At 37.9% G+C, this 16,189-nt stretch overlaps 1 protein-coding gene across 6 annotated transcripts in view; it reads right to left on the bottom strand.

The window, feature by feature from the left end:
- Window positions 1-16,189, bottom strand: part of UVRAG (UV radiation resistance associated) — a 334,573-nt gene that overhangs the window by 230,478 nt on the left and 87,906 nt on the right. For all 6 annotated transcript variants that reach the window (XM_055282980.2, XM_055282979.2, XM_055282982.2 and 3 more), the window contains one exon: window positions 11,542-11,627. In XM_055282980.2, the coding sequence (XP_055138955.1) occupies window positions 11,542-11,627 (86 nt within the window). The remainder of the gene's footprint in view (window positions 1-11,541; window positions 11,628-16,189) is intronic.

The raw sequence follows: 16,189 nt of genomic DNA, 5'->3' as shown, positions 1-16,189 counted from the left end.
AACCTATAACTAGTCAGTAATACAACATTGGGAAATCCACATACCTTATTACAATTGTAAAGGAAGAAAAAATATAATATTAATAAATGTGGAAAGGCATTTCAAAAAATTCAGCAACCATTCCTAATAAAAGCACTAAGTGAATAAAAAGAATTATTTAAAATATTTTCCTTTTTGAGGCGGAGGTTGCAGTGAGTCGAGATCGAGCCACTGCACTCCAGCACGGCAACAAGAGCAAAACTCCGTCTCAAAAAAAGAAAAACATATATATATTTTTTTTTTCTTATATATATATATATTATATATATATTCATTTTTCTTTTTTTGTTCTTTTCCTTTCAGATGCAGTTTCGCTCTTGTTGCCCAGACTGGGGTGCAGTGGTGCAATCTCGGCTCATCGCAACCTCCGCTGCCTGGGTTCAAGTGATTCTCCTGCCTCAGGAATTACAGGCACCTACCACCACACCCAGCTAATTTTTGTATTTTAGTAGAGACGGGGTTTCGCCATGTTGGCCAGGCTGGTCTTGAACTCCTGACCTCAGGTGATCCACCTGCCTAGGCCTTCCAAAGTGCTGGGATTACAGGCATGAGCCACCATGCCCAGCCAATATTTTTCAAAATTAACAGAAAATATTCTGAACAGCAGACTACTGAACTTTTTCAATTAGAACAAGGAACTGGGATGGTCACAATGCCTATTACTTTTCAACATTATTCTGAAAGTTCTAGAAGGTTTAGCAAATGCAGTAAGTCTAGAAAATCAGTATAAACATTAGAGAAGAAAAGCCTATCCTTTTACTGATGATAATGTGTATGCCAAAAAGGAGAGCTTTCCTTAAAAAAACAATAGCAATAAAAACAATTAGATATATTACTAAATATAAATAAGATTTTCCTAGAATTATAGCTTTTCCTTATAATAGCAATAAGCACACAAGAATGGAATGGAACACCTATTTTATACAAAATACTGTAAAAACTATAACATACTTAAGAACAAATGTAACAGAAAGCCAAAAGACCATATAAAGAGATCCACAATCTTGTTAAAGGAATAAAATAAAATATAAACAAATGAAAAGACACCATGTTCTTGGATGGGTATACTAGTATAAAATGACAGCTTTCCCAAAATAATTGTAAAACTTCAACTGATACAAAAATTTTGATTAAAATTCCAATAAGATTGGTCTTTTAAAGTAGGATAAAATAAGCTTAAAGTTCACATAAAAGAATAAAGTTCTAAGAATAGCCAAAAATAGTATCAAAAAGAAGAGTAGCAAGAGGACATGCCTTACTTGATATTAGACCACACAAAAAAATCCTCTGTAGTTAAATCAATCTGAAAGTTACAAAATACACAAAAGGATATGATAAACAAAAAAAAGGGCAAATCCAGAAATAGATCCCAGTATATATGCACTTTTAATATATTACAAAGGTATTATTTAAATTCAGTGGGAAAAGAAAGGTGCTGGCACAATGAATTCATCTATGAAGAAATAATTTCTACCTTACAAGATATGGACTATCTATACTAGATATCAGTGTGCAGATGGGTGGATTAAAAGAAAAAAAAAGAATCAATTGCAATTTGTATTATATATTTAATTTAAAAAGTAAAATAATATAAATCTCAAAGTTAGCAAAAAATATCTATAGAAGCAAGGTATAGGACAGTCCTTTTCAACTCAAGAGTGCCCAGAAAATATAAAACAAAAAACAGAATTACACAATACAACAAATATGAACTTTTTGTATAAGGTATCATAAGTCAAGATGTAATTGTCAGATTTGGGAAAAAATACCAAGTACTCTTAGGAACTCATGAGAAAAATGCAAGCAACTCAATTTTTAAAAAATAGGTAAAGTAAATGAATAGGCAAATTCACAGAATAATACCCTAAATAGCTAATAAGCTTAAGAAAACATGTTAAATTTCACTTGTAGCTCAAACTAAGTACTTGCACCAGGCTGACAAAAATTGAAGTAATAATGAGGTATCATTTACACTCATCAAATTAGTAAAAATCATAAAAATTGATGATGGCCATTGCCGGCACGGAATCAGGGTAAGGAGTAATGCCATTTATTTTGTGCCCTTTGGGAAAACAACCTGATTATCTCTGACAATTGAAACAATACATACCCTTTGACTCAGAAATCCCACTGCTGGGAATGTAATCCATGGAAACAAAATCATCATAAAAACAAGGTTATATATGTGTATAAATATTTCCTTCAGTAATGTGCATACTGTCAAAACAAACAAGCATTAAAAACCAGAGCCAGAGTAAATATTATATTCAATGCCTATCAATAGGGTAGTGGCTGAATAAATATGATACAGCCTCACCATGGACTATTATTAAGCCATTTAAAAAGTGAATTAGAGGAATGTAGGTATAGAATATTGAACAAGAAACCCAAGTATGTGTATCAACTCCAATTTTATAAAACAATTTTAATTTTATAAATTAATTCAAACCATATACATAAACCATAAATTATATAGAAAACATATATAAATGTATCTATAAATCATATCTATGACATATATATAGAGACTATGGGAAAAAGTACAGATGGATACACATCAGATTGTTAACATGGGTGAAGGGTGACTAGGGGTCATGTGGACATGTGTTCTGTGTTTGGGTGGTTTGCTGGCAGCGGAATGGGGGAGAAGGGCTTAAAGAAGAAGATAAGCCAAAAAGTACAAGGAAAGGGGAAAGAGAAGACTTCACCCTATAATTAGTCCTGTATTTTGCTTAAATCCTATTTTTGTAAAACTGTGTGTGTGTGTATATATGTGTGTCTTTATGTGTATGTATACATACATAGATATATTTATAGTATATGTAGAGACGGATGAATAAAGAAGAATAAAATGTGCTGCTACACATAAATACAAATTTGCTCCACTAAAACTTACATTAAATACCAAAATTAGCCAGGCGTGGTGGCTCACACCTGTAATCCCAGCACTTTCGGAGGCCGGGGCAGGCGGATCACAAGGTCAGGAGATTGAGATCATTCTGGCTAACATGGTGAAACCCTGTCTCTACTAAAAATACAAAAAATTAGCCAGGTGTGGTGGCACACGCCTGTAGTCCCAGCTACTTGGGAGGCTGAAGCAGGAGAATTGCTTGAACTGGAGAGGTGGAAGTTGCAGCAAGCCAAAATCGCACCATTGCACTCCAGGCTGGGCAACAGAGCAAGACTTCATCTCAAAAAAAAATAATAATAATAATTTTATTTTAAATTTTGATTGAAAACCTTCCTAAATCTTCTATGTGCCTGCTTTCTTATGAAGGCTCTCATAATTACACTTTTCTATTTTACTGATGATTTGGCACCAGCGTGGCATAATAGAAAACAGCACGTGCACTGGAGCCTGGCAGACCTTTCTTCAGACCTGCTTCCACACTTAACCAGCCTGTGGCCCAGGCAAATCATCTCACCATTTTAAGACTGCTTCCTCATCTGTTAAATGGAGACAGCATTATTAAAAACTAAGACAGTGCACTCACAATTCTCCTGAGTAACTTGAGTTATGAAATGCAATACAGAGATGTGCTTGGGCCAAGCACACACAGGAGTTGGCTAGCTATGTTTTTTTCTTTAGTTGGCCTCTCCTTACAGTGAACTGTTTCTCCCCCTCTCTCTTTTTACATAAAGTAGTGAGACAGGGCTGTTTAAGAATCCAAACACAGTGACTACAAAGGTAGGACAGTAGCTAATATGATTTATCACTCAGCTATATTCCAGAATCAAAGAGTATACCACAAACAGAGCACACTATCAGCTTTCGCTTCTTGCTGTCAGTGTGTCTATTTTAACGGTAATCCTCTTAATTCCTCCCCTAACTTACTTAAAATAAGGATACAGAAACTGGGTAAAAGCCTAGTCTCTACTATGAAAAGAAAGTACACAAGTTCTAGTACATAAACTTTGTAAAGTCTGCTTACAGTTGTGTTCTTAGCTGTATTCTGTATAACTGCAATTACCACTTAGAGTCCATTAGGCAGGGAGGAAAAAAAAAAAACTTTTCCTGCAGCCTAAAAGTTGGTTATCACATCCATAGTTTAAAGATGATAAACAAAGTTATACGTTATACTTCTCATCCCATCTCTTCTCTAAACACTATGCTATTGATAATTTATTGGTTGTGAGCATTTTCCTGTTAAAATTGGAATTTTATAGTTGACAGTACTTTCTAGCAAAGTGGGGGGAGGGGAATTTGCGTCTAGAGAGCCAAATAAAGGTCTTCCCAAAACACTTATAGAAAGAGTTGGATTGAAAGTCACAAAATCCTGAAAATCTCACCAGATGTTGTGTGGAGAGCAGGGGCTGAAAGAAAGAAGCAGCTGAAGGCTCACAGACCTGATTGCATTTTCAACACCTTTTAAATATTAGCCTAGAAATTTTTTGCAACTCTCATTTTACCAGATGGAAACCATTAGGAAAAACAAAACTTTAGTCCTCTAGTAACCCGAACAATAGTTCAATTTGATCAACAGAAATGGCATTTATTATCTGCTTAACATATATATGATACACACTGCCATAGGGCTAATACAAAGACTAATAAAACAAGGATTCTTGCCTAAAGGTGCTCTCAGTTTGGGGGTGTTGAGATGAGTGGAGGGAAAATCAGACAATGAAGAACTAATTATAACACAGCAAGCACTCCATAAATGATAGTTATTGATTATACAAGTAGGGAGTGGGAGGACTTTGAAATAGAGACCATGGTCCCTAAGGGCATGTATTGCTAAATGTCCCTTGAATATCACATTAAGAAGTGTGAACTTTATCCTGTACATGATATATCAAAGCTTTCTAGACCCAGCAAGTAAGAAAGTTCATGTGTTTGTTTTTTGTTTTTTTTTTTCCTGAGACGGAGTCTCGCTCTGTCACCCAGGCTGGAGAGCAGTGGCGCTATCTCAGCTCACTGCAAGCTATGCCTCCTGGGTTCATGCCATTCTCCTGCCTCTGCCTTCGGAGTAGCTGGGACTACAGGTGCCCGCCGCCATGCCTGGCTATTTTTTTTTTTTTTTTTTTTTTTTTTTTTTTGTATTTTTAGTAGAGACAGAGTTTCACTGTGTTAGCCAGGACGGTCTCGATCTCCTGACCTCGTGATCCATCCGTCTCAGCCTCCCAAAATGCTGGGATTACAGGCATGAGCCACCACGCCCAGCCTGTATCTTTTAAAAGATCACTCTAGCAGCAGTGTAAAAGATTGTAAGGATTTAAGATACACTGGTTTATATGATAGCCTCTGGAGCTAGACTGCCTGGGTTTGAATACAAATTCTAACACTAGTTTGTGTGACCTTAGTGAAGTTACTTAACTGCTTTGTGCCTTAATTTCTTCATCTAGGAGATCACGAAATAGTCTAGGAAAATATAGATTAAAAACAAAGAAGGGTCGGCAGATGAGACATCTCGCCAAAGAATCAATATGGTTTATCATCAACTATATCACTAAGAGAAGAAAAATTAGAGAAACCAAAAATGACTAAGATTACTAGCTTGGGAGACTAGGATGGTGATAATACCATGAGACAAACCAGGGAAAAGAAAAGGAAGAGGAGTATTAAACCGATGAGTGTGGCTCCAGACACTTTGGGGTTGAGGTGTTCCTCAAGGACAAAAAAGTTCAAATATCCATGGTCGTTGGAAAATGCAGACTGGAAATCCAAAAGAGAGGTAGAGCTAGAGTTATAGATTGAAGAGGTATTAACATGTAGATGTGTTGGTTGTAGCTTTAGTAACACGAGAGAGTACCTAAGGAAAAAGAGTAATACAGAAGAGTCCTAGTAAGCTCACAAGCCAAAGGAACTCCAACAATTAACCAAGAAGTATCGGTAAGACAGAAGGAGAGGAGAAATATAGCCATAAGAAATAATCCTTTCCTTCAAGAAGATTTCAATGTCATTAACGAGAAAAGACATACACATGTTAAATATTTTTTATTATGACTGTTTAGAATTAACAAAAGCAACTTTGAAAGTAAAACCACCTTTGCAAAAATTATGAGTGACAGAAATCAATCAACATGTAGCTGACTCCATCTTGCTTCTAGCCTCACAAGCTGTCTTTGTACATTCCTGGGCATAGGCCAAGCTAACTATGGGAGGAATTTAGTTTATAGCTTAATTTTAAAATAAAGATGATAACAGTCCCTTCCCGAAAGTAACCTCTTCCTTATTACTCAGGGACTGAAACACCTTTGTAAAATTATGGTTCAGGAGTCATGCACCTAGAGGTCACAAGGTTTGTAACCTTCCCAATTGCTCCTATAGATATCACTATCATAAAATCTAAGGCTGGTGCTTGAGGTATTTTTCAGACTCTGAATTCTGATGGACCAACTGGTATCAAATAGGTAGCCCATATCAAGAAACTGGCTTAATTGGTCTTATGACCCCCACACAGGAACTAACTTGGCACAAGAAGACAGCTTAGACCCCCTATGATTTTAGCCCCAACCCAACTAATCAGGATTCCCCATTTCCTAGACCCCTGCCTACCAAACTATCCTTGAAACACTCTAGCCTGTGAATTCTGAGGAGGCGGATCTGAGAATTATCTCCCATCCTTCCATTTGGCTGGCCCTGTAATAATTAAACGGCTTTCTTTGCTGCAAAACCTGTTCTCAATGCATTGACTTTTCTGGGCAGTGAGCAAGAAGAATCCATCATGCAGTTATAAAAGCAGATATGGAAAACACTAGAATGGTGAAGAGAGAAAGGGAAATTATGCTGAAAAGTGGAAAACCTAGCGGTAACAAGGAAAAGGAATACTGGCTTAGAGAAGAAAGCTATATCCAAGACAGGATAAGTAAAGAGGAAGAAGAAAACTAACATTTATTAAATGTCTACTATATGCCAGTAACTATCCTAAGATCTTTCAAATATTGTACCTTATTTAATTCTAACAATATTCCTAATAGAAGAGACAAATATTAGCCCCATTTTACAAAAGCAGACTAAGGTATACAAAAAGTTGACGTTACTTGCTCCAAGTCTTGCATCCGGTCTACCTACACATGGCAGTTTTAGGACCGGAATTGAGGTGAAGGACCAAAGCCCTTTATTTTTCCACCATACTTCCACTTATTAAACTGGCAAAAGCAGGATATTTCTAAAGGAGAAGGGGAAAAAAACAATAAAAACTATACTAGAAAAAAACCAGAATTATTACTTTTCTTACTATAACAGAGTTATCTCTTTGAAAAAGTATAAAAGAAAAAACAACCCAAAAATGAGTTTTTAACACTAAAAATAATCTCTCAGTCAGAGAATAGATAAGATTAGACAGCAATCACTGCTTCCAGGCTCATCCCTCAGGTCTACTCCACACTGACACCATGGGTAGAATTCTAAATTGCAAACCTGACTATGTCATTTACTCCTCCTCTCTTTATAATCTTTCAATAATTCCCTATCAAAAGGACTTTAAAAAAACAGAACCAAAAGGAGAAAGGTACCTAATAAGCCTATTAGAAAGCTATCTACTAAGCCTGTATTCCTTAACCTAGAAGGAATCATACTAAGAGATTTTTTTATTTAACTCCTAAAACTGAATGCTTATTTATAATTTACAACGTTGCTTTATATTCCATTTTAGTCCCTACTTTCTCAACCCAAAATTGTAAAATAAATAAAATTTCAAATGCTAGTTAAGGAATAACATTGACACCTTGTGGTGAACACCCTAAAATATCAAATATAACAATGAGTAAACTGGCTCTTAATTAAATGTCTACTTTTACCTGAAAACAAACCCTTAATCCAGAGATTTCCAAGAGTTAAGAAGGAATAGTTCAATTACTATCCCACATTAAATGTAAATTTGGAAGAACTGCTAATCTTTGGCAACACTGAAATTAGCCTAAATTCTTAACTATGGGTCAAAGTATCTGAATAAGGTCTCAGGTCATTGTTTTCCTATAAAACAGTACAACCTATCCATCTGAAGGAGCTTTTTTCTTTTTTTTTTTTTTTTTCTCTCTGCAGTGGAGTCTTACTCTGTCACCCAGGCTGGAGTGCAGTGGCACAATCTTGGCTCACTGCAACCTCTGCCTCCTGGGTTCAAGCTAATCTCCTGCCTCAGCCTCCCGAGCAGCTGGGACTACAGGCATGTGTCACCATGCCTGGTTAATTTTTGTATTTTTAGTAGAGATGAGGTTTCACCATGTTGACCAGGCTGGTCTCAAACTCCTGACCTCAGGCAATCTGCCCGCCTTGGCCTCTCAAAGTGCTGGGATTACAGGCATGAGCCACCACACCCAGCATGAAAGAGCATCTGGTTTTAGGTGCTCCAAAGTCCTTGCCTTAGTCAACAGTGTCCATTTTTCTGTGACACTCCCACACAAAAAGGAGAGAGAACAGATGTATCTTAGTGGCCCAACAGTACAGTGAAAATTAATTAACTAGAATATACTCTCAAAAAACAGAATCCAGGCCAGGCACAGTGGCTCATGCCTGTAATCCCAGCACTTTGGGGGGCCAAGGCAGGTGGATCATTTGAGGTCAGGAGTTCGAGACCAGCCTGACCAACATGGTGAAACCCCGTCTCTACTAAAAATATAAAAATTAAGGCCGGGCGCGGTGGCTCATGCTTGTAATCCCAGCACTTTGGGAGGCCGAGGCGGGCGGATCACGAGGTCAGGAGATCAAGACCACGGTGAAACCCCGTCTCTACTAAAAATACAAAAAAAAAAATTAGCCGGGCGTGGTGGTGGGCGCCTGTAGTCCCAGCTACTCGGAGAGGCTGAGGCAGGAGAATGGTGTGAATCCGGGAGGCGGAGTTTGCAGTGAGCCGAGATAGCGCCACTGCACTCCAGCCTGGGCAACAGAGCAAGACTCCGTCTCAAAAAAAAAAAAAAAATTAGCTGGGTGTGGTGGTGCATGCCTGTAATCCCAGCTACTCGGGAGGCTGAGGCAGGAGAATCACTTGAACCTGGGAGATGAAGGCAGAAGTGAGCCAAGGTAGGGCCACTGCACTACAGCTTGGGCAACAGAGCGAAACTCCGTCTCAAAAAAAAAAAAAAAAAAAATCAGGAGACCAGGGTTCTAATCATGACTCTAAACAGCATGCAGAATTTTTAGAGTTAAGTGGCATTAAAGAATTTAGACTGTGTGTTTTCACACAAAATTACGGATCAAGTAACAGCAATTTTATAAACCAAGAAAGCATCAGGAAAAGAAAAGATATATTTTTTAAAATGACTCCAGCCAAGGACAATGTTAGAGAGGAAACCACGAACTAGAGTTTAATGCAGTAGGCACACAATTAAGTTTCCTAGAAAGCACTTCACATATATCATGGCAAACACTATGGGAAAAGAGGATCATTTAATAGAGCAGATGGTGGGTACTCTTTACTAATGTCTGAGAGAACTATCATCAAAGTCCCATCTGACTCATCAACTTATAAGTGCAATTTAAAGTTTCCAATTCCAGAACAACTCCCTGGGTTCAGTAAATTTGGTTGATAAATAGACACTTGATCTGGTTTAGGAAAAGTGTATCTGTGTTATTAGCTAGGCATGAATTGTACAATAGGCATGAGGAGACCACTGTTAATAAGGCAGTTTAAATTACTGACACATCTGAAGAGTCTGAAAATTACTCTAGATATGAACTCCCCAAGAGCCAAATCACTGCAACGTCAATGTTCAATAACTGAGCAACTACTAAATTAGCCTGATGACTTTGCATTTATGTAGGGCATTGTGTTTTCCAAAGAATGTCCGCGGTCATTATGCCATGTGTACCTTGTAACCACCAGTTTAGGAAGGTGAGACTATTAAAAGGATCTACAAAAGCATGCTTGTCAGAAAACCTTCAAAGCATCCTCCAGTCTGGCTCCTACTTGCTGTGTGCCCTCAGATAGATAAAACATTTAATGCCTCTTGGCCTCAGCTTCTACAATCAAGACAAGGGCTATCATCCCTGATGTGTGAAAGACTTCTAAGAGAATAAGACAAAAAATGTGAAAATGCTTGTAAATTACACAAATTTGTAACATCACTGCTTCCAATTTTTAGAAGCATCAGAGGTTAAATGAATTAGGATAAATCAAAGATAAAGGCAGGGTAGGATTAATCACAGCATCCTCCATGATACCACACTGCTTCACAAGATCCAACTGTCTTTCTTCAGTTCCTGCTCTCCTACATTAGCACAGTGTTCGCTACTCTTGGAAACTATCCTCTTTCAGCATGTATGATACTACACTATCCCAAATCCTCTTCTTCCTGACTTAGTATTTTTTCTTTTAATTATACTGTTTTCTCTAATAAGGTCACACAATCTCACATTTAGAACATATCTTTAAAATAATTGTACCCTACACCTCATTTTATTTACTAAGGAAAACTGAGATCAAGAACTATTAGTGGCTTACTCACATTTCAAATAATTTCTGGACTTTCTTCTTTTCAATACTTAAAACTTCGTGTGTCTCAAACTGAACAGGCATTAAAATATGTTTATGTTTTGACACATCCTACTATCTCCACCCTCTAATTTCTAAACCCTGTGTGTTCTGCTACATATCCTAAGGAGTCAAGGTGTACGTATCTCTCAAGCAAGTACCAAAACTCAGAAAATGTATATGGTTACTTTAGTCAAAATCATGTTTCTTAAGATTAATGGACACAGTCCATGTGACCAAACTCTATATTATCATGTGTAATAAGATTCAAGTTTCACAAACGAAAGGCCAATTTTGTAATGTTTCTAAAATAACCACTTCTCTGAGCATCCTTCTGGATTCTTCCTCAAGTACATATATAGAGGATGTCTAATGTTCTGAAATGTATTATGTGTCACATAAACGTTAGAAAATACTGTCAAAATCAAATTTCAATGAACAATCTGTCTGAGTAGGGTGAACATTGGTTGAGTGTTGCTGTTAACTTTATTTGGAATTGCATTTATTTTGGTGGCTTGCTCCCTGGAAAAATATCCTCGATGATCTATCACATTTAAAATTAAAGCCAGATTTTAAAATCTTTCAAAATTAAGCCCAGACATTATGAAAATATAGAGCTGAGGCCTTTAAGCCTCTGAGCATTAGATACATGCAAAGCTTTTTTGGCTTGCCAAACATAATTCTTTTAAGACAAAGAACAGGTCAAAACTCAAAGCCACATTTGGGGCTGTTGAAGGGCTTTCCGAGTGATGCTGCAGTTGTTAAGACTTTGATAAGTCTAACTTTTGCAACTTTGATTGCTGTTCTGTAGGGTACAGAAGACCAGCAAACAGCTCATATCTGTTTTCAGATCACTGGCTTCCAAACATTCTCTCCCACTGTCCAGAGAAAGGAAACGGCTTTCCAAACACTTTGTAAAATAGATAAATTTAAATCACTGTAGCTACAAAATTTATGACGCTTGCACTAAAAAATGCTAAGCTTGAATAACAGCCTCTAAAGCTTCTGCTAATTTTCTCACATTGAAATGTCACAAACTCAAAATGAGAAAGATTCTTTAGAATTCAGGGCAGTCTAAGAAGTTTCTTACCGTAGCAAAGAGAAGACATCATAAGAATTGCGAACACAGTTCTGATCCACCTGTAGAAGAATAGTCTTCTGAGCACTTGAATAACCCTGAAAGACATTAATCAACAAATTAATCAAAACCAAACAAAATAAAATACATGCACAAATTTTTTTTTTTTTTTTTTTTTTTTTTTTTTGAGACGGAGTCTCACTCTGTCGCCCAGGCTGGAGTGCAGTGGCGCAATCTCGGCTCACTTCAAGCTCTGCCTCCTGGGTTAACGCCATTCTCCTGCCTCAGCCTCTCCGAGTAGCTGGGACTACAGGCGCCCGCCACCACGCCCGGCTAATTTTTTTGTATTTTTAGTAGAGACGGGGTTTCACCGTGGTCTCGATCTCCTGACCTTGTGATCCGCCCGCCTCAGCCTCCCAAAGTGCTGGGATTACAAGCGTGAGCCACCATGCCCAGCCTATGCACAAATTAATGATGCTTGTCTTTTTAAAAATATGACATATTAACAACTGAGTAAAAATTTTAGAGATTCCAAAAATTAAAGTATATCTGCCATGTAACAGAAGTCTAACCTTTCAGGTGAGGGAATGTAAAATAAGTTTTGGCAGGGGGATCTGACAAAAGTGGAGAAGGAGCGCGCCCAGCCCAGCCCCGAGTCCCGCGGCCTTCCCTCCCACCACAGTGCCGGCCCAGCAGTTGCTGCCCCAGCCATGGAGCAAGACAACAGCCCCCAGACTCCGAGGGGGCAGAGCAGATTTGGACGTGTCGCCCAATGCTGCCATCCGTGTGCTGACCAGTCATCCCCAGAGAGAGATGAACATGGATCCTCGACCCACTTTGGTAATGTCTCCACAGCGACAGAAGATGACAAGGATCACATCCACAACGAGAGAGCTCCAGATGATGGCTGAACATCACCTGGGGCAACAGCAGCAAGGAGAGGCGCCTGAGAAACCTGCTGAGAGCACAGGGACCCAGGAAACCTGCCCACATGGGATCACAGACACAGAAGTGGAGTCAAGGCTGGGCACCTTTAGGCCAGCGCAAGAGTCTGCAGAATCTATCCCCACAACTCAGGAGAGAGGCAGTAAAAAATGCAGCACAAAGGAACCCTCGATCCATGTACCACCACTGGATTCCCAGGAAGCCAGCTCGATTTGAGAGAAGGAGGTATCCTGGAATCAAGGCTGCAGTTTGGGAATGCATGAACACTGGATTTGTTTCGTATTTCTTCACTTTTGGGGAATATCTCTTGTTTTAAAAAAGTGATAAATTTGGTGTTAGGTCAAAAAAATAAAATACATTTCTTCTCACAGTTTCCCACGGAAACAATGTTTCACATTATAAATTGTGGTGAACCTCCCAAGGAAGCTCCAGAAGTCGTTTTAACATATTATGTGACTCAAAAAGAGTATTAACAATAATATTTCAACTATGCCTAGCCATCACATGTAATGTTTTTATGGGGAAAAGGGCATTCCAAGTTCTGATTAGGAACACCAGAAACAAATATTTCTACTCTGTGGTACAAAAGAGCAAGGATACTTTCTAAAAGGAATATAGGACAATTCCAGAAGAAGAACAGAATAGGTATCTCTGTCATTTAAGAAAGGCAGAGGAGACTGATTTGAGTAATGATAAAACTCTGGTCTCCTGCACAGCTGGCTCTACATGAATTACTCTTTCCCTGTTGCAATTCCCTGTCTTGATAAATTGGCTCTGTCCAGGTAGAGGGCAAGGTGAGCCAATCTGGCGGTCACACCACTGCACTCCAGCCTGGGTGACAGAGCAACACCCTGTCAAAAAAAAAAAAAAAAAAGATAAAAAGGAATAAATAGTCATGTTTCTTAAAAAAAAAAAAAAAAAAAAAAGCGGGGAGTGGGTGGGGAGAGTACACAGTAATTTAGAAAAAAAGACTCTGGACCCACCAGGAGTCCAATTCAAGCCTTCAATACAACAGCTATATAATCTTAAGCAAGGAACCAGAGTGTTCTTAGTTTAACTTGGTTGCTTCATCTGTAATATGGAGATGATAATAGTAACTGCCTCACAAATTGAGGGAATTAAAAGTTAATATCGGTAAAATGAAAGGTATTTAATAAGCACCATATACATGTTTGCTATAATGCTAGTAGAATCATTAAAAGTTATGTCACTACAGACATTAAAAGGATATTAGAAGAATATTATTAACAACTTTATGCTAATAACTGTGACAACTTAGACAAGTTCCTTGAAAAGAAACACAAGAGTGCCCAAACAGACATACTATGAAACATCTAAATAGCCCCATATCTACTTTTTTAGTGAATAAGCAATTGAAAATCTTCCCACACACACACAAATCCTGTCCAAATGGTCTCACTGATGAATTTCATCAAACATTTAAGAAAGAAAGAATATCCACTTTACACAAACTCCTTCAGAAAGCAGAGAAGGGAACAATTTCCAACTTATAAAACTAGCATTACTGATGCCAAAACTAGACAGAGACAACACACACACACACAAAGGAAATTATACACCAATATCCCTCATGAACAGAAACACAAAAATCCTTAGTGAAATATCAGCAAATTGAACCAGCAATACATTATAAAGATTTAAAAAGACATATTATTAACTGGGTGTAGCCTAAGAATGTCTAGTTGGTCTACCATTTAAAAAACAATCAACTAGACGAATACATGAAAAAATCCTTATAAATCTATCTTGATGGGCACACCATTATAAAGATGCAATCTGTGAAAACAATGACACAAAGGTAGGGGAATAGAGCTATATAGAAGTAAAGCTTTTTACGGCATTAAAACTAAGTTGGTATTAATTCAAACTAGAGAAGCTTGTTTTTTAAAAAGATCAACATTGACAAATCTTTTTTTTTTTTTTTTCAACAAGTTCTGATTCTGTTACCCAGGCTGGAGAGTAGTGGCGCGATCACAATTCACTGCAGCCTCAATCTCCTGGGCTGAAGCCATCCTCCTGCCGCAGCCACCTGAATAGCTGGAATTACAGGCATGCACCACCATGCCCGGTTAATTTTTGCATTTTTTTTGTAGAGATGGGGTTTCTCCATGTTGCCCAGACTGACCTTGAACTCCTGGGTTCGTGAGATCCTTCCACCTCAGCCTCCCAATTAGCTGGGATTACAGGCATGCACCACCACGCCCAGCTAATTTTTATTTTTTACAGAGAAGGGTGTCTTACTATGTTGCCAAGGCTGCTCTTTAACTTCTGGACTCAAGCTATCCTCCTACCTTGGCCTCCCAAAGTGCTGGGATTACAGGCATGAGCCACTGCACCTGGCTCATTGACAAACAAATCTTAAGGTAAACTAACCAAAGGGAAAGGAAAGAAGACTCAAATCACTAAAATCAGGAAAGAAGTGGGAACGTTATTACCAATCTTACAGAAATAAGAAGGTTTATAAAAGAATACAATGAACAATTATTTGTATTCCAGCAAATCAGATAACGCAGACAAAAATGATATACAAATAAAAATGACTCAAGAAGAAACAGAAAATCTGAACAGACCTATAACAGATAAAGAGGTAGATAGAATTTGTAATCACAAAACTCCCACCAAAAAAAAAAAAAAGCCCAGAACCAGATTATTTGACTGGTGAATTCAACCAATTATTTAACACCAATCCTTCTCAAAGTCTTCAAAAAACATAAAAGCAAGGAAACACTTCTTAAGTTACTCTATGAGACCAATACTATCCTGATACCAAAGCCAGACAAAATGTCACAAGAAAACTATAGACCAATATCCTTTATGAATACAGATATAAAAATCTTCAACAAAATACTACTAAAAGTGACCTAGTGGCATATTAAAAGAATTATAGCCCACAACATGGCAACTATTTCTGGGTATATACCCCAAAAAAGTGAAAGCAAGAATGGGAAGTGCCATTTGTATATCCATATTCATAGCAGCATTATTTACAATAGCCAAGGGGTGGAAGCAACCCAAGTGTCCACAGACAGGTGATGGATAAACAAAATATGGTATATTCATACAAGGAAATATTATTCACCATTAAAAAGGAAGGAAATTCTGACACATGCTAAAACATTGATGAAGCTTGAGGACATTATATTAAGTGAAATAAGCCAATCAAAGGAAAAACATTCACTCATTCACATGAGGTACCTAGAGTAGTCAAAATCATAGAAACAGAAAGTCGAACGGTAGCTGGCAGGGACCGGGGAGAGGGGAGAATGAGAAATTATTGTTTAATAGAGAGTTTCAGTTTTGCAAGGTGAAAAGTTTTGCAAGATGAAATACATGGATGGTGGCAATGGTTGACAACAGTGTGAATGTACCTAATGCCACTAAACTGTATACTTAGAATGGTTAAGATAGTAAATTTTGTGTATTTGTAACTTACCACAAAAAAAATTTTTAAAGATTATACACCATGAACAGCTGAAATTCATACAGGGTATGCAAGGGAGTTTCGATACATGAAAATCAATCAGGCTGGGCACCTGTAATACCAGCACTTTGGGAGGCACAGGCAGGAGGATCACTAGAGCCCAGTAGTTAGAGACCAGCCTGGGCAATATAGTGAGACACCATTTCTAAAAAAATTTTTTTAAATAAAGAAATTGGCTGGGCATGGTGATGCATGCCTGCAGTCCCAGCTACT

Source organism: Symphalangus syndactylus, chromosome 6 (genome assembly GCF_028878055.3).
Source record: "Symphalangus syndactylus isolate Jambi chromosome 6, NHGRI_mSymSyn1-v2.1_pri, whole genome shotgun sequence".
Lineage (NCBI taxonomy): Eukaryota > Metazoa > Chordata > Mammalia > Primates > Hylobatidae > Symphalangus > Symphalangus syndactylus.
The sequence above is the reverse complement of the archived record's forward strand: the minus strand, read 5'-3'. Positions and strand labels throughout refer to the sequence as shown.